Source organism: Sceloporus occidentalis, unplaced genomic scaffold (genome assembly GCF_023333645.1).
Source record: "Sceloporus occidentalis isolate IW3139 unplaced genomic scaffold, rSceOcc1.0.p SCAF_7, whole genome shotgun sequence".
Classification (NCBI taxonomy): Eukaryota; Metazoa; Chordata; class Lepidosauria; order Squamata; family Phrynosomatidae; genus Sceloporus; species Sceloporus occidentalis.
The window spans coordinates 76,212,045-76,237,686 of record NW_028316987.1 but is presented as its reverse complement, the minus strand read 5'-3'; the positions used below and the strand labels follow the sequence as shown (position 1 = coordinate 76,237,686).

The window sequence follows — 25,642 nt, the reverse complement described above, 5'->3', positions numbered from 1 at the left end:
GGCTAACAAGCTTTGAGTAAGGCCATAGTTGCAGACTATGGCGTGGTACACACCGCCAGGAAGCAGTGTTCTGGTGGCAGTAGTAGGGCTTGGGAGCACAAACCAACCACATGCTCCCAAGCCTTATGACGTGCAGGTGGTGATATTATTGACCGGCACCACCCACACAGGGGCATGTAGATGTTTAAGTGCCCACATGTCTCTTAGAGGAAGCGACGTCATAGGGCTGAGTTGCAGCTCTAGGCGGCTTCTTTTTTTTTGCTGTGCATTGTTGCCCCATGGTTTGGTTGCTGCGGCAACGCTGAGCAGCAAAGAGGGACGGCATTTCACCACCAGTGTGTACCAGGCCTGTGTTTCTGACATCTGAGGACCAGCGAAGCTAAGCACAGAAAACCTCACCATTAGCAAGCTGGCCACAGCAACAGAGAACACAACAATAGTATGAATAGTTACAGCCTGCATTGCTGAAGCAACTACCGGTATTGATGGTCATAAAAATTCAAAGTAAGAGCAAGACATGGCTCTGTGTTAATAAAAACACTTCTGCTTGCACAGCACCTGCTTTTCAACTGATCACTTCGATCCAATGCTGCTCCCTTTCCAAATTTACAGAAATAGAGGATCTATAGCTTGGGACCATATTAACTTCTTTCCATTCTGTAACTCTCATGTCTGATGGGAATGTGGGAAATGGTCTTTTTGGTGGTTGTCCCCAGGCTCTGGAACTTCCCCTTGCTTGGTTCCCTCCTTGTTGTTTTCCTGCTAACATTTTTATTCTGACATCCATTTGAAAACTAATCACAAGGGCTTTTAACAATGTTGCTCTGATATTTTTATCCATGGCTTTTCATGTACTTTATTTATTTATTTCATTTGTATGCCACATTTCTCCCCGGAGGAACCCAGAGAAAACATCTAAAATCTCAGTAAAATTCACAACAATTAAAATCAACTACACACAATATAAAATCCCACAAAATATACAAATGTTAAAAGCATAACTAAAACCCACCTACTCTATAAAAACCACCCTGATATGAATTATATACCAAATGCCTGCTGAAATATAAATATCTTGGCTTGCTGACAAAAAGCAGGCAGGGAGGGGGACAGCCTAGCCTCCTGTGGAAGGGCATTCCAGAGGATGGGAACAGCCACCGAGAAGGCGCTCTCTCGTGTTCCCACCAAGTGAGCTTGTGATCTTGGTGGAACCTAGAGAAAGCCTTTTCCTGAAGATCTTAGGGCTCTGGCTAATTCATATGGGGAGATATGATCCCTCAGATACTGTAGTCTGGACCTAAGCCATATAGGTCATGATGGGATCACACTCCCCTTGCCTAGAGGATGAAGTTCTCAGTTTGGGAGTACTCCTGGATCCGTCTCTATACTTGTCATCTCAGGTAGATGTGATGGTCAGGAGTGCTTGATACCAACTTTGGTTGATATGCCAACTGTGTCCCTACCTGGACCGAAAGGACCTTGAAGCAGTTGTACATGCTCTGGTAATCTCTCATCCTGATTTCTGTAATGCACTCTACATGGGGCTACACTTGCACCAAGTTCGAAAGCTTCAATTAGTACAAAATATGGCAGCCAGATTGGTCACTGGCTCTTCAATGTTTGACCGTATAACACCAATCTTAAAAGATCTTCACTGGCTACCAATTTGTTTTCGGGTGCAATACAAGGTGTTGGTTATTACCTTTAAAGCCCTACATGGCTTGGGCCCGAGTTACTTACAGGAACGCATCTCCCTACATAATCCGCCCTGCACTCTCAGAACAACGGGGAAGAATTTGCTGAAATTGAAAACAACTATACTAGCCTCAACTTCCCAAAGAGCTTTTACTATAGCCACTCCAAGATTGTGGAATAGTCTCCCGGAAGAGATCTGTCTTACCACCTCCTTGGAGACCTTTAAGAGGGCAGTTAAGATGGAGCTCCTCTGGCGAGTATACCCACCCGACCTTGTATAAGATATACAGATCCATCTCCTTGAACAGGATTGGAACATCTTTATTCCACAGTCACTTTTTGATATGTTGTTTTTAACTGCTAACTCTTTATGTATTTTAATGTTGTGCTTGTATTTGTATTTTTATATTAGGTTGTAATCCCCCCTCGATCCACCCAGAAGAGGCAGGAGAAAAAAAAATAATATATATATATATATATATATATATATATATATATATATAAATATATATATATATGGGATGTAATCAAGGCATGTGTCACTGCAGCCAGATCTGACATCTCAAAAAACGGATGCAATTGCTGTATAAGTTTCAACTGTGCAAATGCACTCCTAGCCACTGCTGAAACCTGGGCATCCAGGCTCAGAGATGAGTCCAGGAGAACACCCAAGCTGCGAGCCTGAGAGAGCCAGGAGAACCTAAGCTATCTAGCTATTTATAATGCACTCTCTAAAATGAATTTCTCTCCCTTTCCATACATTTGTAACTGTTTTCCATAATTTGATCACCTAAAGCAAGCTGTACATGAAAATATAATATTAAATAAATTAATCGAGTCAAATTAAGTTAATTTAGAAACTTCAGTCTAATTGTTTGTGACTACATGCCACATGCTATGCATTAAATAGCACTAAATAAAATACCATCCTGCTACATTACTCAAGAGCAAAAATTCTTAGACTTAGAGGGATTCACAAAGAAGATAATTTCAACTGGGGAATACTATTTGAAAGTAGAAGAAAGATCATTATAAGAAAAGTAATACTGTGTTATGAAGGAAGTAAGTAAACTTATTTAGTTCAGATTTTTATATGAATTCACCTAATTTAGCCTCTGGACTAGGACTCTGGAAGGGTTCGAATCCCCACTCAATCTTGGAAACCCACTGGGCAACTTGCACTGTCTCAGCTTCAGAGGAAAGCATTGGCAAACCTCCTCTGAATAAATCTTGCTAACCCCCTCACTAGGATTGCCAAACCCCCATAAACTGGAGTCAACTGAAAGATACATAACAGAAAACAAAACCACTAAGGCTGCATCTGCACTGCAGAAATAATCCAGATTGACACCATTTTAATTGCAATGGCTCAATGCTGTGGATTCTGGGAACTGTAGTTTGTTGTAGCACCAGAGCTATCTGACAGAGAAGGCTAAATGTCTCACAAAACTACAATTCCCAGAATTCCATAACATTCAGCAGGGGTAGTTAAAGCGGTATCACAATGGATTATTTCTGCAGTGCAGATGCAGCCTATGGCACAGGACGGACCACCCAAAAAGGGTGGCCTGCTGGTGCCTGTTTTTCCACCGGAGGGAAGCTGCAGCCGCCAAACCACGCAGCTTCCCGCCGGCGGAAAAAGAACCCGGTGGTGGTAGAACAAGTGCGCCACTGGCGCCGTGCAGACACTACACGGCGCTTATGTAACAATGGCAGCACTATGTATACAGGGGGCCGCCATTGTTACTCCCTTGTCATGTGCTAGGGTTGCGGGGAGTGTGGGCGCTTCGCTTCCAGGCAACCCTAGCATGTTATGAGGGTGTCAGTAAGGGCCCGTATGTACTGGGCCTATGTGAATCAAAAGGCACTTGTGCATTTTAATAAAGATTCTCATACTGTTCTCTACTCAAAAAATAAAATAATGTAAACTAGAGGAAAAATGTGTACAAGTACATAAATATGCATGGAAATATACTGAAAAACATTTTAATAGAATTGCTTGGAAAAAAAATGAACATCTCAGGAGTAAGCACATGCAAAGATGTGTGTATCAAAGAACTGCATACAAAACCATATATTATTAAATCTACCAAAAAGTATAAAAATTTACACTGACATTTTAAACAAAGAATCCTAATGCAAAACTGGGTGAAAACATACATACAAGTTAGAAAAATAAGAAGGAGAATGGAACTGAAATAGAAAAATTCACCATCTGTTTTATACCAGCTCATTACATTGTTGAGGAACACAAGTTCTGTTGAGCTGTTTGTTGCTGTTAACTGCCCTTGAGTCAATGCTCAATTATGGCAACCCTGGCGATAAGACATCTCCAAGACCCCCTATCCACTACTGCTCTGCTTAGGTCAGACTATCCCCCATGACAAAGTGTTAAAAAATATCCACTTTGAGTGTCAAATATGCTAGGTATGCCTCTGTGAACTATTTCACCATATTGGTTCTCCACAAGCATTCCTATTACAATTCAAATCATAATTTAACAGCAACTGAAAAATTACAGTAATGCAATTTCAGCAATTAAAACCAACAGCAATCATGTCACAGTAATAATAATACATAAAAATAAAATAAAATAAAACCCAATAATACAGAATGCAAGGGTAGCACAACCACAAAAACACCAATAGGGATAAGAATTCATCCACTCTTTTAATGGCTGCTAATGGTAGTGAGGTCTTGTATATCTCTTTTGAATATTGTTCCTCTACCATACACACAATGGCCAGAGATGCTGGGAGTTGTAATTGAATGCTCTGAGAGGTCATTACGCTGGGGAAGGCTGCTTTAGAGAGATATTTCCACATACAAAATATTACAAAATCAAATTTTGATTTCTCTGGATATATCCAAAGGTATGTTCCTGTCTTTAAGCCTTAATTCCTTAGCTATAAAATGTCCACAGTGAACTAACTCGTATAGTCACTAGAAAAAAATTCACTTGAGCCAATATTCAACCAATCCACACACTAATTCAGTTTATTTTTTATTATTTCAAGCCTCTTCCCCTTTGAAGCCTTTACAAAAAAATACAGACTCATTCAACATCTTTGTGCTCAATGTGTATCTGACCCATCAGCTTTCCTCTTTGTTGATGATTTATTTTACAGTTGAATGAAGCATTCTCTTTCTGTTATGAATGGGGCTCTATCACATAGATTTGACCTAATTACAACTGAGTGAAATGGCCAGCCTCGTTAATGTCAAGGGTGCATGAGTAAGCACAGTATCCTGAGAGGTGATTCTCAGAACCTCAGCTTTCTTAACAATCCTAGGCTTCATGGGCATTCAGAACTATTTGGCCTTCCCTAACATACAGTAGGCCCTTGGTATCAGCTGGGGTTTGGTTCCAGGACCCCCTGTGGATACCAAAATCTGATGATCCTCAAGTCCCATTAAATACAGTGGCATAGTAAAATGGTTTCCCTAATATAAAATGGCCAAACCAAGCTTTGTTTTTGGAATTTATATATTTTTAAAAATATTTGCAAATGTGGATGGATGAATTCGTGGATAAATTATCTGTAGATATGGAGGGATGACTGTACTTGTGATTAGTGTTCCAAATTTACATAGGATTTCTAAACATTTAAATCAACACAAGCACACACGTTAATATTAGACAGTTATAGATACACATATGTATGCATCGGGTGGGTAGAAGATACCTGCTATGTTTTGGTAAGGGTTGGTGGAAGGTGAACAGACAGCGAGCTGATGGAAACTTGTACCATCCCATCGTTGTGCAGCCAAGGTTTTACACATAAAACAAGTGGGAATACATCTCTCTCTCTCTCTCTCACACACACACACCTAAATTCAACATATCACAAATTGTTTTGACGAAGACTTCAGATACAGTGCATTTGCTACTTTCTATCATCTAATAAGCAGTTGGAACATGACTATATTAAAGGCTGAGAGCTACACCTCCTCCCACAGGATAATGTCATATACCCAGAAGAACCTTGTAAATAATCCTGAAAACCCAGCTATCCTGCAAAAACCTTTTATTACCCCGATAAAGAGGCTAGAATCTCTGTCATCCACAGTCAATATGTTTCTTTTTATATTTATGTATTTATTATATTTTTAACATATCTGTCTACAATGTACAAAAAAGCACTCCTCCTCCCCACTTATCTCCACAACAACCCTTTGAGTTTAGTCACAGTGTGAAAGGTCCAATGGATGCAACATCACCCAATGAGTTTTCTGGTTCACTGGGACCATTACTGTTTCAGTCCAGCACCATATACTGAACTGTTAACCTCTTAGTAGGCTTAGTAGTAAAAATGACTTCTACCCAGCTGGCCAGCCAAGGAGGAAAGGACTGAGGACTGATTTTTCCTTCATCCACAGCCAACATGGAAACCAAGGAACAAACATGGAATGGAGTGACAGGTTTGTCTTCTGTCAGCCCACTCATTCACCTGAATATCCACAGCTACAGGTGAGTTGTTAAACACAAGGCTGGTCAAGATCCTAAGTTGTTCACAACACATGCACACACCCCTGTAGAGCAATGACACTTAGGCTATAAAGGCACAGTAATTTACCAAAATCCACAAGCTTAACACCTCCTTCGGTGGTTAACAGAATATTGTTTCCCTTGATATCACGGTGGATGGTTTTGTTTTCATGCAAATGCTGAAGTCCCTGAAAAGAAAATGTGGTAATAAAGCCCATTAATACACAATTTAAAAATATATATAACTTTTTGATATGTTAGTATACTTGCATAATAAGAGTATAATTAAGATTATTTTCAATATAATTCAAGAACAGAACATTCTGCATTTGAAATGCTATATAATTTTGGAGATAATCATTAGTATGTAAATCATTCCATGGTGATAAAGAATTCAAAGACATAGCCATGTTAGTCTGGATCAGTATACAGAAGTGTTGGAATGTGAGTGCGCAGTCTTGCGTTGGAAGCACTTGGGAGGATAATCACCAAGCAACTGACTCGGAGCTGTCTGTGCTGTTCAAGAATCTTCTCCTTCCCTCCGATGCTGATAAAACATGCTGAAGCAATCTTCTCTCCAAAGAGGCTCTTTAATCTTTCAGTTGCAATACTTACAGAAAGCAAAACTCCAAAGCTACACATCCACTACCGACCAACCAACCAGAAACCCACACTGTACAATGATGCTTGGGCTTTTTGCCATGCAGCCACTAAGGCCACCCTCCTCCTGCTGTGTCACCTTAATTCTTGACCCCCAAGCAAGATGACCATGTATATTTACAATAGTTTTTCAACACTTCCCAGTGCTTTCTGGCACATGATGACCTTGCAGATACATCACATGTCCTGACCCAGCTGTAACCAATTCCTTGGTTATCAGACTACAAGTGACCCATAGTTACCTCTGTCACTTCTTCTACATCTGAACATTTTATATCAGGCTTTATTCTCTAACAAAAAGGATATTGTAGCACCTCTGAGACTGAAATAAGTTTGTAGTATAAACTTTCTCACTAGGGGAAAAACAAGGATTTAAACAAGAGTTAAACGAGAGTTAAACAGGAAATGCCTGATGTTTATCACATGACATTTCCTGTTTAACTCTTGTTATCGTTGTGATAAAGCAGATTATCCTACTTCATCAGATGCATGGAGTGAATGGTTTATGTTTGGGTATGAGCCCCCAAGTTGCCTGTGGACTTCTGGAACCCATAAATTTCCTAAGGTTTTCTTAGCCAAGGAAAACTCAGAAGTGGTTTTGCCAGTCCCCCCACCCCTCTGACACATAGCCTACAGCAGCACCTGATAGTTATTGCTAGGCTCCCATTCAAGTACTAATCAGGGCTGACCCTGATTAGCTTCCAAGATCAGACAGCTTATAGACAGATATTGATGCCCCTGAATCAGTAGATATTTGTGTGACTAGTGATAGAAATGCAAAGTTTGTGGGTATGGTGATGAAGTGACACATTCAGTTCTGGGCACGAGATCTTGCCACAAACCCAGATGCCAACTCTGCCCATGCATCTATATAGGAAATGTCATCACCCACAACAGTTGAGATATTTTTTCTTGATCATTCTCTAATGGGATATATGTGACCCTCTGTAACAATGCCCTTCAACACTCTGCATTGGACAAATAGGCTAGTCTCACCACCAGAGGACAAATGGACATAAATCAGACATTAGATATGGGAATAGACAAAAAACCAGTTGCAGAACACTTCAGTCTTCTACCTCAGATCTCAGAACAGTGGTCCTTGAACAACAACAACAACAACAACAACACTTCAAAGGGCGATTGGAAAGAGTAACAGCAGAATTGAGATACATCCACAAACTCCAGTCCATAGACAATGGGTTTAAGTGAGACAATGATTTCCTGGCATACTACACATAACATACTACACATCCGGCTTCAGAGGGGGAGAGAGGCAGGCCAGTTTCATCAAGTCTAGCCCAAAGTATAAGGAAGAGCCCTCCCTCCAACCCATCTGTCATGTCCATGGATCCAGAGGGAGAGACGAACCAATGAACTTGATCCCTTCCCCACGACCATTCCCTTATCCTTTTCTGTCATGTCTTTTTAGATTGTAAGCTTGAGGGCAGGGAACTGTCTAATTAAAAAAAAAAAGTAAGCCACTCTGAGAGCCTTTGTGGCTGAAGAGCAGGGTATAAATACTCAAAATAAATAAAATAAATAACATTAGTTAATACCCCAGCCTCATGAGAAAAGCGTCAGGGGTTCACAATTCTTTTCTGTTTCCCAGTCATCATCATGCTACTTCTCAAGAACTCCCTCCATCATTCATATGGTTACCTACCCATATTGACTTTAGGGAATCTCTCTCCCCCCCCCCCCCAGTTTTGTGCCCACCCTGACGACTTTAAACCATAGCTAAAACTGAACTTGTCACTTCATCACTTTACCTAAACATTTAGCATTTCTCTTAATGTTGGACTATGATTCTGGAGACCAGAGTTTGATTCCCAGCTCAACCACAAAACCCACTGGGTGACCTTGGACATGCCACAGTCTCTCAGCCTCAGGAGAAAGCAACCTGCTCTGAACAATTCTTGCCAAGAAAATGTCTTTGGGTGGCCATAAATTCCAAATATCTTGAAGACAAACCACAAAACAACAACATTACTATGCACGCACATCCCTGCTCATTCATGGGCATAAATGTCTATAAACACATCACGGCATGTATCTGATGAAATAAACTCAGTCTATGAAAGCTTATACTACAATTTTTTTTCTCAGTCTCAGAGTTTTGACAATATTCATAAATCATTGTGACTGTGGTAACTTCTGTACAAAAATGTATTTATTTATTTCATTTGTATTTCATTTCTCCACTCTGGAAAAAAGGTGACATACAAATGAAATTAAATAAATAATAAAAATCAAATGCATAATAAATTAAACTCTTAAATTCCCCCCAAGTCAGAAGAACCCACAAACATAATATTTTGATGACAGTCATGTGTATTTAGGAGGATGCGGTTGTAGAATCCTACCTCCACAAGCCAGGTTAGGTCTACAAACCAGAGGCCTTTACCTTCCAATTTCACCCAATTCAAATTATGGGGAAAGAAAGCACTGTATACAATCAAATCCTTCCCTCGCCTAAGTAAATAAAAATGGCCCTAATCTACAGCATCCACATAAGCCTGCTAAATGTTCAGAATATATCAGGAGAGCAGAAAAGGGAGAGATCCAGCCATTAGCTTTTTTCTTGTAACTGTTAATAGCAGTATTCAAAGTACATAACCTTGACTATGGATACTCAGCCGTAGTTGAGGGCAGGGAACAGGTATAAGCGGGAAAAATCATATATGGAAACCTACTCTAGCAACCTGTCTCTATGAATACTTTATCTATCTGCTAAAGAAAGACAAAAGTGTAGGGAACAACTGAGTCCAGGAAAGAGGTAATAGAGCTTACTCAATTTGTACACTTCACTCTGTGTCAAAAAGCAGAAACAGAATTTGAACTATTTATATGTTTTTACTCACCATAAGGGCTTCATGTAAAATGTAAGCAATGATAACTTCACTCATTCTTTCCCCTCTCTTCAAAAATCCTTTCACGAGGTCAGTTACGGAGCCTCCATTACACAGCTATAGGTGTATAAACACAAAATTACAAAAGAAAGAAAAGTAATTGTCGCAACATCCTACCTCTTACTAGACAGGCTTCCTATGATAAGAATTAGTTCCTAATCAATTTTTATTTATTCTCCCATTTTTGCTACTGATCCCCAAATATTCTTTTTCTTCCTACCTATCTTTCACAGTTTTCCCATTCTAAAGAAACTTCTTTATTACGCAAATATTTTCCATTAAATTATTTTCAATAAAGATACAATAGCTGGCCATTTTAGGACATTAAGAAACATTGCTGTATTAATGCACAATAAACACTAAATTAGAATTACTGAGAACTATGGAGCTAAGTGTCTGTATTGCAATTCCTGCTGCAACAGGCAGCAGCTACAGCAAAAATGTCTAACTTATAAGCAGCAATAACCTCAAACTCCCAGGCACTGCAGGGAAATCCACTATTACTCAGGAAACAGTGGCATCACTTTTGAGCCCACAAAATCCACAGTCTTCAGCCCTGCGAAAACTCAGCTCTGCCAGATTCTCCATGGTAGTCCCATCACATCATACCCAATGTCATCCCTCCAACTGCCAATCATTCCTTCCTCTCTTTAATCAGCATTTTTTTCTCCCACTGCAATTTGCTTTTGGACTTAATGTACTGTACTCCTGGCAGCAGCCCGCTTGGGACTGTGGCAGCGGCCTGTTTTGAGAGCAGGCTGTTTGGTTGCCACAATCCTGGGCTGATCATGGCCAGAGTTGTCAGAGGCTGCTCCTTGCCACCCATCTGCTTTGGGCCATAGTTGATCTTGGGTTTGTTTTTAAATTGGGCACAGTTTGGTTCGAGATTGGCACTCCCTCCCCAAAAAAGTGGAAAAAAGAGAGAGAGACTAAATACCATGATGGCATCAAATCCCATCTGATCTTGGAACTAAGCAGGGTCAGGCCTAGTTAACATTTGGATAGAAAAGGGTCAAGGGATACCAAGTGCTGAGGAAGGCAAACCACTCCTGAATATTTCCTTGCCTAAGTAAATCCTATGAAATCATGGGATTGCCACAAGTCAACAGGTGAATGGAAGGCACAAATGAATACACAATACAGACACATATACTATCCATGAAACTAGCATTATGTTTCTCATCTAGTACTCTTAAAAACGGAGATTCCTATTAATAGGCATTGGTGTGCATAAAGTAAAGAAGCAGTTTTGTTCTCCAGCCTTTACTGAAAGGCTGCTTCTAATACTGCAGTTGGGTGAAATAAAATAATTGCTGTCACTGAAAAAGAAACCCAAAGCATTTAGGCCCATGAAGAATTATACATAAGTATTCTGAGTTAGCTTGTTTACTTATAGCCATTATACTGCCTTTTTTTTTTTTTTACAAAGTGGAACTAGTGGCAGTAGGAGACACACCATTTAGAAGAGACTTCTTACAATGCATGTAAAAGATGGAAGATTAAGAAGTACAGCAATCCCTGTGTTTTCCTCTGACCTGTACAAATACTGTAACCCCAACCCACCTTTCCCTGAGTTAATATTAGCCTTGTTCTATTTTCTTCACAGCTCAGGGGAAACCTCATGGGCAAAGAAGCTCCTCCAATTTAATTCTCTTATCTCAATGTCTATTTTTACTAATTGTGTCAACATTCTTTCCACAATGACTTTCTTTGCAGTCACAGATTAAAACACTAGGCATTTCCTTCGATTCCTCAGCACCCCAAATAGCCAACCCCCATTGGACTAAAATGAAAAGGATGAACATATGGTTTAGCAACAGTACCATGAAAAGTGAATTGAGAAGGAGAGGGAAATAAAAAGAATGCAAAGAACCATGTGAGATCTGTTAACTTGACATATTCTGCAGCTTTTTACAAACTAGTTTTGAAATGCATTTTAGAAGGAGTGGGGAGGGGGAGAAAGGATTGAGAATTATTGACCAAATTCTTCCTTAAACTGACCAGCAGAAAAATCCATGTCTACAGTTGATACAGATACACACTGTATCACAGTGTTAATCAGAACATGTTCAGAGAAGGACACCCAAATGTTGAGAGTTGGAAGATGGAAACCCCCTGCCACATAGAAATACACAATCAAAGCACTCCCAGTAGATGGCCATCCAGCATCATTTTAAAACCTCCAAAGAAGGAGACTTCACTACACTTTGAGGCAGTGTATTCCATTTCAAACAGCTCTTGACACTAGAAAGTTCTTCCTAATGTTTAGGTGCAATTTCTCTTCCTGTAGTTTCAATCCCTTGATCCATGTCCTTGTCTCTGGATCAGCAGAAAACAAGCTTGCTCCATCTTGATTTACATGGCTTCTTGAATTGTGTTGCCCAGAACTAGACACAGTATTCCAGGTGCTGGCTGGGCCTCTAGGAGTTGATGTCCAACACATCTGGAGAATCAATGGTTCCTCAGTTCTTGGTTTCTAGCTAGGCTTGGGAGAACTTAACCAGGATCCCTACTACACTCTCGGTTGTGTTGGTACCACTTGATAAATGGCTGTTGATTTTCAGCCTTGTATCCAAGTCACAGTCCTTCTTTTCACATTCCTTCAGTGTTAAAAAAAAAAAATTATGGCACTAAGAGTCACCACTGCGAAAGAGTACTAAAATCTGCATTTATTGTAAAGGAAGGTACTTATTTCTATTATTTACAATAATGGAATATATGCAAAATAAATTGGTCCATTCTTTTCTAAACTTTCAGGAAAAGATAACTTTTTAAAAACCAGCCTTTAGACCAACCTTGATTATAATGTTAAGGTGTATCCATACATGTAGAATTTCAAAATGCACTGAACTGCAGCATACTAACTGCTACTGCCATCTCTATCTACAGTACTATCTATCTATATCTACTGTGAATTCATTCTTAAACTTGCATCTGGCTTTTGCTTGTCTACATAATGATGAAAACAAAGTGTTAAGAAATCTACCCTTTATTCTCTACACTGGTAGAGGCAATACTTTATGCTCTGTCTGCCCAAGCAAGGGGTTGTAATCTATAATTTTCCACAGAAAATTACGAGTATTTGCCAGACCTTGGTGTTCTAAAAACTACTTGTAGTCACAAATCTTTAATCTTGCAGAGGGAGAAAGGATGTGATTTTTGAAGAACAGAATTACTGTAATTGGGAAGTAAAGAAGAGGTATTACTGCTCTGATTATTAGAAATGACTGAATTAAGGCTGGTTTAGAGCCGTAATGGATCAAAGAAGGTAGAGCTGAACTGAAAGGAGCAATTATAAAGGATAGCATGGAAAAATAGCCTGGTCTAAAGAGGGGTCTTTTATTGGCTTGCACATTTGTTTCCCATACATGGTTTCTTTTTAAAGACAATATATAATGTAGTATAATTAGAGCACGTAGCCAAAGGGAGGGGCAGCTCTATTTTCAGGGCTATTGATGCTGGCAGGAATAATAGTTCTATAGCAGACCATTTTGTCCTCATTCACAAAGTGGTTTCAGTTAGTACCCTCCTTTTGTCCACATTGTTATTTGGCTGTTTCCATACAGGTGGTAGCAGAATAAAGGAGTACAAGGAAGGAGATGCACAATAAACCAGATTATATGTGGGCCAAAAAGTAATGAAAATGGAAGCAAGCTTTTACAGAACCTAATTACAAGGTGAAATGTTAATTTTTTTTTTTTTTAAAAATGAATACTTTACACTAACAGCTGGACATCTTGTGCCCCTCCAGTTGTTGAACAGCAATTCCTATTACCCCTAGGCAGGATGGTTAAAGGTGAAGAACAGTGGGAGCTGAAAATTGCTACTCCGGGATTACAACAAAGTCATCTGTTGCTATTAAAATGGACTTTTTAATATAAGCCATTCCAGAACCATTTGAATCCAAGCAAATATTAACTTCAATCCATGATAACATGAAGTCACACAGAATATAAAGTACTAGGAAAAATCTGCTAATGCAACAATCATTCAGGGAAATAATGGCTCCACATAACTGAAAAAAGGCATTTAGAAAAAAGACTATGTATTTGATAAATACTAATCCAAAACTGGAAAGGGAAAATACCCTCACATGCACACACCCCAAAAATCCTTGAATGTACATCCATTACTGAAACTATATACTGCTACGGTATATTCTCATTACACTTCTGTCTCTGGTAAACAGATTTTGCATGTTTACAGCCAGCCTGAATCCACCTACTCCAATCTAACCTTAAAAGCTATGAAAGACTACATCTGCATCTGCATCAGCATGCTGATGACATTCAGCTCTATTTCTCCTATATTGGGCTAAACAGTAAGATAGAGACTCTGTGGAGTGGTGGTTCTTAAGTCCAAGAATCAGGTAAACAGTCTGTCCTGAATAGGGTTGCACTCCCCCTGAACGAACAGGTACAAAGCTTGGGAGTGCTCCTAGGTCCATCCTTGTCACTGATGGCCCAGGTGGACTCTGAGGCACAGAGTGCTTGGCACCAGCTTCTACTTCTGCATCAGCTTGGATCTTTCCTGGATAGAGATAACCTATCCATCATAGTCAATGCACTGGTAATCTCTCAGTTTGACTATGTGGGGCTTCCCTTGAAGAAGACTTGGAAGATGCAGCTAGTACATTTAGCTGACTGGACTACTATGTAGACAGCATATCAAGATAGTCTTGAGAGAATTGTACTGGCTACCAATACGTTTCTGGTCTGAATTCTAGGTGTTTGTGATGCAGGGCCAGCTGTACATAATAAATAAGATTGGACCACATTAGCACTTGTAATGGAAACACCACCAGGGAATACAGAAGAGCCTTCCTGAAATAAGGCCAGTCTTCTTGCTCCTACAGTGGTGAACCAGCTGCTCATGGGAAAACCACAAGTAATTTGTAAGTGCAAAAGCATTCTGGTGTCAACCTTTCAGTTGAAGGAAAGGCCATATTTTAATGTTAAAGCATAAAATCCTTGGAAACTCTAAGTAGGGTTAAGAAGGACAGATGTCTGATAGCAAGTCTGCAAGTTTTCAGTTAGGATCAACAATACTGAGTAGATAGACCAATAACTGATTTGGTATAAAGCAACTATTTTTTTCTATTTTTCAAAAACCTATTTGAGATTAGGTGACAGTTACTTATGCACACAGAATTATGACTACTATAAAAAGGAATTTTGAAACAATTTTCAGGGCTCTTAGATATGCATATATACCACTGTTTCTCTCTAGCTTAAGTCTGAGTCCCTGGATACCTAAATAACAACAACAACAACAACAACATATTTATTTATTTATTTTTACCACGCATCTCCAACAAGATCGAGGCGGCTTACATCAGTAAAATCCATACAATACAACAGAATTAAATCCCACAATCCCCCTCCCTCCTTAACCTCAAATCAAAAACAATAGGTACAACATAATAATAACAATAATAATTACCATAAAGGCAACAGATCCCATCTTATCTTGAAAGCTAAGCAGGGTCAGCCCTGGTGAGTACTTGGATGGGAGATCACCAATGAATACCAGGTGATGTAGACTATATTTCAGAGGAAGAAATTAGCAAAGCCACCTCCAAGGATTCCTTGCCTCAGAAAACTCTATGAAATTCATGCAGTCACCCTAAATTGACAGGTGACTTGGAAGAAGGCACATAGACACACTATACAAGCTTAATATTTGTAGAAGCCTGGTAGATTTCAAAGCTTTGCCTTTGTTAAATTTACAGGAATTGTGAGGACATAGGAATCAGCCTTATACCTTGTTTCATGACTAGTTCATCCAGCCCATTGATGTCTACAGTGACAGGCTACAGATGTCTGGACTCAAGCAAATGTCTTTCAAATCATTTGTTTCAGAAACTTTAAAACAACAACAACCTGGAAACAGGAATTGAATCCAGGACTTTTTACATGTAATTTGCTCCACCTTCTGCTCTACGTTATAATCTTTTGCGATAAGTACAGAATGCCTACTTTCCACATGGAGCACATACTGTTTCCTACTATAGGACAAAACTCACACAATATGGTAAACATATATTTCTTTAAACAATTTAATACTTTTGATAGCTGTAGAAGTGGACCATTTTTCTAACCACTCCAAATGCAGTTGTGATAGTACAAAAACAGTCCAATTGAGTATGTAGTAACTATTTTCCTTGATGGGATTGACAGAAGCTGAAAGCCACTCAGAATTTAATAGCCATCAGGCACTGTGAGAGGCATATAAAGAGATTTCTAACCTGAACAACTCTGCTCACCCTTGTTCTGCTTTAGATGTAGCAAATTGCTTAGATTCCAGTTCCAAGCTAATGGTACCAAAGACTGTAACAAGAATGGGCAACCAATGGCTTGCAAGCACCCAATGGTTGCATTTTATGCAACCCACAGTGCTTCTGACAGTCTCTGCCTCAATCTTTCTTGATTGAGTAGAGCAGAAACAGCCTATTTTCCACCTAAGCAGGGAAAAGAAAAGCCTTTGGAAAGGGCAGATTCCAAAGTCTTCCGTGTAAGTATGTTGAAGCCATGGATGAGATGCTGTGAAAGGACAATGATGATATATGTGTTTGAGTGCATGGATGGAATGTTAAATGCAAATGCTGAAGAATGGATGGATGGTGTGGGTATATGAAGGGAGAACATGACCTTAAAATCTTTATTACCCTCACAGTAGTTCTATCCAAAGATTGTCACCAACCCAAAGATTCCTCAGGGAGTGTGAAGTGGAATGGTGATGATATTAAAAGAGGGAAGGATGGAAGGGAAGATAAAGCGAGGGAAAGAAAAAGAGACAGAATATGCATCTAGCCCTGCTCAGTGCCAATCATAGTCTCTCTAAGGCCACTAAGAGGAAAATTATTGCTCTTTCCTAGACTACAACATACTGGATATGCCAGAAGGGAGTCAGAAAAGGTTGAGAGACTTTATGTTTTACACACGATGCATGCATAGCCATTTTCTCAATCTCATTGATTATGTATTCCTGCATGGCAGGGGACTGGACTTGATAGCCCTTTTGGTCTCTTCTAACTCTATGATGCTATGATTTATTATGTACTTAATATTAATTATTACATGATAACCTTTGTCAAGAAAAGAAAACTCCAAGGATTCTGAATGAGCTTTTGAGAGCTGAAGTACAACTCTGCAATGCTGCTTTTCCAATGTCTCTGCACATCAAATAATAATAATAATAATAATAAAGCATTCAAACAACCCTGTGCCCTATTGCTAATTCCTTTCAAAACATTTGGTTCATTTGTTTTGATATAACAAAACTCACAACTGATAAAGACCAGACCTACTGAAGAATGTACAGTTAAATATTTATACATCTCTCCTGTGGAAGTAAATGTGATCAAAATATGGGCACTTAATGTTCACTTTTAAAAGATCAAAGCCAAATAAAATAAACTTAGTTATCACTCCAGGCAGGCTTTAAATTAGCAAACACACTGCTGCCAACTGGATCACAGTAAGCCTCCATGATGATTATTCTTTAGGATTAAACGTGTGTAGTTAGCATAATTAATTAACATCAAGGACTGCTGCAAGGAAGAATGCAGAATGCAACCCTTTCAGGGCAGTCCTGCCAAACTATAAAGATGAATCATCATATATAATTCCTTCTGTTTCCAAGTTCAACCTGAGAGTACTGTTGCTTATGTAGCAAAAACAACACACCCACACACAAGAGAAAGACATTAGTAGACTTTGGATAAACCTATGATTTGTGTAAACCAGAGTTGGTAACCTTAGGCACAGGGACTGGAACAAGTCCTCTGAAGTTTACCTCCCTGGGCAGACTCCCTCCCTCTCCCTTTCCCACCTTTGCATGGGCTTTTCCCAGTCCAAAAACCTAAAATGTCTATCCTAAGACTTAGTTACTTGCAGAAAGAGTGTGAAATATATCTAAAATATACTGGCATTTTTGGTTCCACTCCTTTGCCTTCACTTACCACTGGAATTCAGCCTCTGAGAAATACTCTGAAACTGAGATTCCTCACCCCTGGTTGTACTCTTCTTGAGATTCACTCTCCTTGGTTGTACTCCTGGTTGTACCACTGGTACAACAAATATTAGGGGAGATGTGAAGAAGTTCCCCCAAACAGCCCAGGGCGAAAAAGTGGAAAACTGTGCTGGAAACAGTATCTTCGAAAAGAGGAATCTCAAAGAGGAGGTCTCTATACTGCAGCATTTTACTGCAAGTCCTGCTTGTTTCCAGTAATAATATAGTGCAGGAAGCTTTGTGGGTTAATGTGCTGCCTCTCCACAGGCATACCTAAATATTGAACAATGGTTTCCCTAAATAAGTAGAGCTTCCATACATCCTTTGGTCATTTATATAAGACTTGAGCAGGAGAAATTCTACTGAAATCACCAGATATCTAAAACTCATCTGACCCTAGGGTACTTCAGATCAGTGGTGGTGGTGGTTCCCATGTCAGTGGGGTAGTGAATCCATTCCAGGTTCAGTGTAAATTTTAAAGGGACTATACAAGATGCTGAAACTATTGGAAGTGGACAGCATTCAGTAACTTGTGTAGTTTCTTTACTATTCAGGCTAAAACTCAGAGCAGATTCATTTCCCCACTGACACGGGTGCCACATAGTGCTCCTCATGGTGACATTCAACTTGTCCTGAGCTTACAGCTCTTCAAGCTTGCTTCCACCTGCTATTCTTCTTCCATTCTGGGCTGTGTCCTCCCTGTTCACCACTGATTCCACGGGGGCATCAGAAAAGACACTTCAAAATAAAAATCTATTTCATTTACATCCCTAGAAAGGGACATTGGAGAAAAAGGGTTCAAGTGTACTCACAACAAAATTAAAACTATTGTAGGTAAACAAGTTAAAAACAAAACAAGATGTGGGGTTTTTTTTAGCACACAAAAAGTTACCATATTAGGATGCAGTGTATAATATTAAAACATGATTGATTTAGAAAATAAATAAAAAATTAATATCCAGGGTCTAAAAACTGCCTAGCTTGAACAAACAGACAAAAGAGTCCAAAAAGAATTTTTGTATAATACTGTTGAAAAGGTAACAGTAGTGGTAGTTCCAGTCCCCTTCAAGCTTTAGACCAAACTTTAAAAGGAACTATCCAAGGTAGCTCCAAAACAGGATCAGATCCTTGGACAGAGCCTTTAAAGTTCAGATTAAAATCTGGAGTGGATTTACCCTTCCAATGATAAGAAGCCATCAGTTGCCACTGGGCAACAGCCACTCTAGCTTACATCTTGTCTGTGTGTTTATTTGTATTATCTCAAGCAGTTCAGTGTAAGGAAGTAGTTTTTGATGTACAGTTCTTTGTGCACCTTTGAATTTTCTGTTTCTTGGATCAGTGCCTCCCTCTCAGGTTTCATTTCTAAAGTACAGGACAGTAATTACCTCCTACTTGCACCTACAAATTATCTGACCAAATTAGAGGAACCTAAAGGCCCTTTCACACACGTTATTTAAGTATTCAAAGCTGCAAATGATATGTCTTCAGGTTACCTTTCTGTTCATGTTTAGCATAAAATGACTGATGTTCAAGAAGGAAAAGAAAAGCAACCTGGATGACCTCAGCCCACATCCTGATGGGCATACTTGTTTGAATGAAACTGCCCTCCAAATATCTTCTAGAAAATTTCCACCAACACAAGGTTTAGCAGGTAAGCAAGGAAACAGATAATAAAAATACCACGAGATTGTCAATGTAATCCTACATGTGATGACTCATATTCTTTTTAATACAATTAGACTAAGGCGCATTACAGACTGCCGAGAAGCGGCGGTCTGCCGCCGCCGCCGCCGGTTGCAGCGCCCGGGAACCGCAGCAGCCAAACCGCACGGTTCCCGGACACTGCACAGAAGGAGCGCGAAAATCACGCTCCTTTCTGTGCCCCGGAAGAGACGCCGCGAGGCGCTAGTTGCGCACTTGCGGCGTCGCTTCTGGGGCGACAGTGCGGACGCAATGTGTCCAGCATGTAAAGATGGCGGTGCCCATGTGTATAGGGCGCCGCCATCTTTACGCCCTCGTCACGTGCTAGGGGTGAGGCCGGTGTGGACGCTAGGTCCTCGGCCAACCCCTAGCATGTGACGGGGCGTATTAAAGGCCCGTCTAGAACGCGCCTAAGAAAGTACATTTGCGCCTCCACATTTGCTGGGGTTAGGGACACAGGACCCCTGTGAATGTGGAAAAACTGCAAATAACAAAAACACTATGTGCTTACTTGAGAGAACACCTCTCTAGGAATCTTTAGGTACTCCAGTACAACTCTATGGTTGACATCTGCCAGACACTGACCAAAGAATTGTGCTGGAGGAGCTACAAATGCCTTGTGGAGTGTTCTCTCTAGGAATTTCTAGGTCCTTCAGTTGACCTTTGGTTAAAGTTGACAATAGAGTTGCACTGGAGTACCTAGGTATTTCTAGAGAGAACAGATTAATAAAATCTATGAATAATAAAATGTGCAAAAGTCAAAGCCACAAATGTGGAGGGACGAGTGTATAATACAGTACATGTGTCATAGCTCCATTCTAAGAAATCCTGGCATTTATAGTTTGGTGAAGTAATTAGAATTATTTGCTAGAGCCCTAGAGTGTTATGGTTCAGGAGAGTGTACTAGACTTTTCTACCAGTGAATTCCAAGTACCTTACCAAACTACACATTCATTAAGATGGAGCCACAACATGTTAAAATAGCACCAAACGGCTAAAATAGCACCGCCGGCCTGAGAGGGAATTCACCAGGCAGGTCCAGCTCCATCAGGACTAGCCTGGAAGAAGGAAGAACGCTCTCTCCAATCCATCTGCCTTGGTCCAGGCCTCAGAGGGAGAGAAGAACCACTGGACCTCATCCCCTTTCCCTCCACCATTCCCTTCTCCTTTTGTTTCATGTCTTTTAGATTGTAAGCCTGAGGGCAGGGAACTGTCTGATTACAAATAATAATTGTAAGCCGCCCTGAGAGCCGTTAGGGCTGAAGGGTGGGATATAAATACCTAAATAAATAAATAAATAAATAAATAAATAAATAAAATGTGTACTGTATATACACTCTTACTCTTAAATATCAGTGTGAAAAACTCTGGATGTTTAGTGCTACAACTCCATCTGTTCCTTTGCATTGGCCATATTGCCTGTGGCTTCAGGTGAGCTCTGAGAGTTGAAGTTTAAAACATCTGGAAGGTAACAGATTCTCCACTAAGGTCCAAAACACACTGCAGAAATAACCCAGTTTGAGACAGCTTTAACTGCCATGGCTCAATACTAGGGAATTCTAGGAACTATAATTTTGTGAAACATTTAGCATTCTCTGTCACAATAAACTACAATTCCCAGGACTCCCTAACACTAAGCCAGGGCAGTTATAGCGGTCTCAAACTGGATTATTTTTCCAGTGTGTTTTGGACCTAAGTATATTTAGGATTGCAACCTATGTCATTTGCGAATCCTTTCTAAGTGGATCATAAAGAGTTATGGAGAGCAGCTACAAATGAAAAGAAGTGAATTCATATGGGGAAAACACCTACTTCCAGAACCAGCCACAGCTGATCTCCATCCTTCACATCTTTTTTGTAGTATAATCCATAGAATTTGACCACATTTGGATGATCAGAAAGAGCTTTCAAAATGTTGTATTCAGCTTCAATCTCTTCATCAATATCCTAGTGTCATGTATCCAAAGAAAAGAAACAGAGAGTTAACAATAAAGCATCTATAAAGAATAACTTCACCCTTTGCTTTGCCAATATTTTTTTTTATCAAGTACTTCTAAAAGAATTGGCAAAGTTAAAACAGAAAAGAATTACAACACTGTAAGGTATACTTACTAATGTTCAGTAAAAACATTTTGCTCTGTAGAGAATTTGAAAAGAAGCATTCTGTTTGTAATTTTATGAGAAAAATCAAGCATTCCCAAGGAATGGTCCTTCTCAGTGTCCCATCCCCAGTGATGGCACACTTGGTGGGAACAAGAGCAAGAGCATTGTTAGTAGTGCTCCCAGGTTTTGAAACTCTTTGCCAAGACAGGCCAGGCAGGCTCAGTCCCTGTCCTACTGGCAGGGAAATTTGTTTTTAATCAGATATTAGGCTTTTAAACTGACGCATTTGCTGAAGTACTGAAGTGGGTAACATTTATTTGTTTTTATTGATGTGTTTTTTAAACCACTTTGCTTTTATATTTTTAATTCTGATTTTTGCATTTTTATCTTGCATTTCATTTTATTCCTGTTAAGCCACCTTGAGCATGTTCTGTAGTAAAAAGCAAGGCTATACTTTCAGCACAATAATAATAATTTTTTTAAAAAAGAATCCAGAGAAAAGACATCTGGTAGAAAGAAGTCAGAAGAAAGTCTTTATATACAACCATAGCTCTCTTTATCTTCTCTGCTCCCTAAAATGTCTTTACTGCAAGTCCCATTAGAAACCTGGATACAGGTTTTCGTATATCTTTCAATTTGAGCTTCTCCATCCTAGTAAACAATTAGAAAAATTGCATCCTGTCTTAAAGCTGGACATCAATAAGATTTAAATCAGTAATTCTACAATGTAAGCAGTTTTTAAAAAAGACTAGAAAAGAACGGCTTCCTTACTTTTTTTCTTTCATATATATTCCTTCCAGTTCTAGTAGAACCTTTCTCTTCTAATTGCATATATCTTAAACTGCTGGGAGAAAAACATATACCAAACAGCATTTTCGGAAAGCTAATGAGCAAGTGCATCAGTGTGTGCTCTGTCACTGACAATGTAAAATTATGATAATTATTTGATCTTGGGTTAGCTTCATTTTTTTTAGATTCTCTAGTTACAAGTTCCTGAAGAAAGATGGAAATTTTCAAGTGCCTTTTTTTTTGTTATTGCAATGGCTCCCTCTGCAGCCACTCACGCTATTCTTTCAGTTTAAGTAGAAGGGAGTTGTAAATATGCAACCAAACGAACTTCCACAAACCAAGTCACTAAAGAATAAGCTATATTCTAAATGGAACCTGACAAGCAACACCATTTTCAAGTGCCAAATGGGTCTTCCAAGAACATTTGGATGCTATGGCATAGCCTGGGAGGATAAAGCAAGAGCAAGGTCGCTGACAGTGGTGATAAAATTCACTATAGGCTTCAGACTAATCTTAAAGCGTAAACAGGAAAACAAGACTTTTGTGATGCTGCACTCTCACATTTGAATTGTAGATGGAGGGTTTCTGCTTCTTTTAATCTACATGTTTTGGAATCCAGAAATGCTATTTTCTGATCTCTGGTCTGTGGTCTTTGGTTTTATCACTGACCAGCAATACACTTCCTTATTTTTCCTTGTCTTTCTTTTGACTTGGTGGCAGAAAATATTTAAATTGTTCAGATGAACATGATCAGAAGGCACCTCAGGCTCAGGAAGAGGGAGAAATAATAACAAAAGAGCTATTTCTGAACAGAGAGACTGCAAATACATCTTAATATATTTAAATTCATTTAATTAAGATCATAATCTAGGTTGTGACTCAGCAACACATTTGATAAGAAATTCTAATGGGTGGAAAAGATGAACCAATGCTTTGGAAACAGGATAAAGCTGTTCTAGCTAGATAAAAGTCACAATATTTTATTTTACAGAGCTGTGAGTTTTTAAAATAAATCATCTTTCTTAAAAGGAACCACTGATGAGACTTTAGGCTTATGCATATTCCAAGCTATCTCATTATAAAGCAATGATGCTGGGCCCCACTGTTTATTAAAAATTGACCATTTCAAGAGGGATAAAAAGAAAGCCCTCTTCCTCACCGTAGCGAAGATCCTGTATTCCACAAGCAGAGCTATGTTTCACCTCTCCTCTCACCCCCAGCCCCACCTCTCACCATTTACATGCTGCAATCTTCTCCACATGGCTATTCAGTGGCTGGTGGGGAACTGGGAAAGTCAGAGATGCATCTGGCCGTGCCCCCACAGCCAGATGCAGAATGACTGCATGATCCACTGAGATACACCAGAGTCTTCCTGAGGTCTCCCTAGATAATGTAATCATTCTATATCTGGCTATGGGGACACAGCCAGACCTGTCTCCAGTAGTCACTGAATGGCTGTAAAGGGAAGGAGAAAGCAGATTAGTGGTGGGTGGGTAGGCTTTGTTGCAGAAGGACCTCTGTAATGATCAAAAACTTCACATAAGCAGATATACATAGGACATATGCTTGCACATGTCACTTTCAAGATACCAGCTCATAACTGGACCCAGGAAAGTCCAAAGGCTTGAGAAAAAGTTGAAGTTCCTGTAGGTGTAAGTGTTACAGGTAAATGATATGGATAAATGCAGTCCTATGTAGGTTTATTCAGAAATCCTACTATTGTCAAGAGCAGGGGTAGGCAACCTACGGCCTGTGGGCCGGATGTGGCCCGGTGAGACCTTGGGACTGGCCCCAGCCCAGTCCTGCTGCCGATTGCTGCCAGGGCCTTTGGGGGGCAATTGTCTATAGAAGCCTCAGAAACATGCATTTATATTAACATTTTTTAAAAAATCAGCAAATTTTTTCGTGTGTCCTCCATTTTTTTAAAAAAAAGTGCCCTCCATTTGAAAATTTTGTCCTACATTTGTTGTGGTTTATTTATATATTTAATTTTTTAAAATTATTTAATTATTTATTTTTGGCTTCGGCCTCCCAGTTGTATGAGGGACAGTAATCCGGCCCCCGGCTCAAAAATGTTGCCTACCCCTGGTCAAGAGCACTTAGTCCTTATTCAGTGTGATAAAAATATCAACAGCTAAATACAGGAATGGGGAATGCAGCTCGTCCAAATGTTGTTGACTGCAACTGTTTTCAGCTATGGTAGAGAAAGACAGAAGTCATGACTCAACAGTATTTAGAGCCACTGATAAGCTATGTGCTATAACTAAGTAAGGGTTGTTTAACAGGGAACCAGGTAAATAAACCAAACAGCTCCAATTCTAGGATGTAATACCACACAACATTAATATAGCACTATTATTCCACTTTTACTGCTATAGCTGTCCCCTGTGGCATTCTAGGGTTAATAGCTTAGTGAGGCCTAAGAACCCTCCAGCTGACAATTCTAAATGAACCTCCCTAAACTGCAAATACCAGGGTTCCACAGCAGACAGCTGTAGCAGTTAAAGTTGAATAATAGCAAGCAATAACAAGTACAGTTCTATACCACTTATCAGTATCCCTAAGCGGTTAACAATGTGTAAGCTAATTGCCCCCAACAAGCTGGGTACTCATTTTAGTGACCTCAGAAGGATGAATCGACCCTGAACCCCTAGCTGGTATTGAACTCACAACCACTGCGCCACCAGGGCTCCCGTAGTGGTATAACAGTGTAGTGTGGTATTGTCAAATACAAGCCTAGGCAATGAACTCTAACTGGTAATTCTAGCAGCTCCCCCCCCCCCCCTTAAGAGATACCACTGGATTATTGGTGCCAGAACACCAACACCATTGATGGCTGTTGCCTCTTAGGTGGAAAAGAGATCCCACCTAAACATTAGTTAGAAGAGCTGTTTGACAGTTGAATGCACTGCCTCAGAGCATGGTGGCTTAAGGGGCAGGCTGACTGTATTAACAAAACTAATAAACAGAATATAGTAGAGTACAACCCCTGTATCCATGGAGGATATGTTCCCAGACTTATTGTCAATAGTGAAAATCATGGATAACAGCAGACCCTATATTTCCAGTGGAAGTTGACCATTGAGTCACACTGAAGGTCTTCCACATGTTTATTGAAGGACCTCTAAATTTCTGGAGAGAACATATTTTTTCAGACACAGGTAAGTGAAACCACAGGAACTGGTTGTGTGGATATGAGGGTTGTACTGTATTATTGACCTCATCCAATCTGTGTGAGTTCCAGGTTTTGAGGAACCTTCTCATACTGGATTATCATATC

General features: G+C 39.7%; 1 protein-coding gene across 3 annotated transcripts in view; it reads right to left on the bottom strand.

Annotated features, from left to right (window-relative positions):
• Positions 1–25,642, bottom strand: part of MYO3A (myosin IIIA) — a 191,110-nt gene that overhangs the window by 91,289 nt on the left and 74,179 nt on the right. For all 3 annotated transcript variants that reach the window (XM_089533391.1, XM_089533390.1, XM_089533392.1), the window contains exons 3-5: positions 21,283–21,417; positions 9,709–9,813; positions 6,273–6,372 (exon numbers count right to left, since the gene is read on the bottom strand). In XM_089533391.1, the coding sequence (XP_089389517.1) occupies positions 6,273–6,372; positions 9,709–9,813; positions 21,283–21,417 (340 nt within the window). The remainder of the gene's footprint in view (positions 1–6,272; positions 6,373–9,708; positions 9,814–21,282; positions 21,418–25,642) is intronic.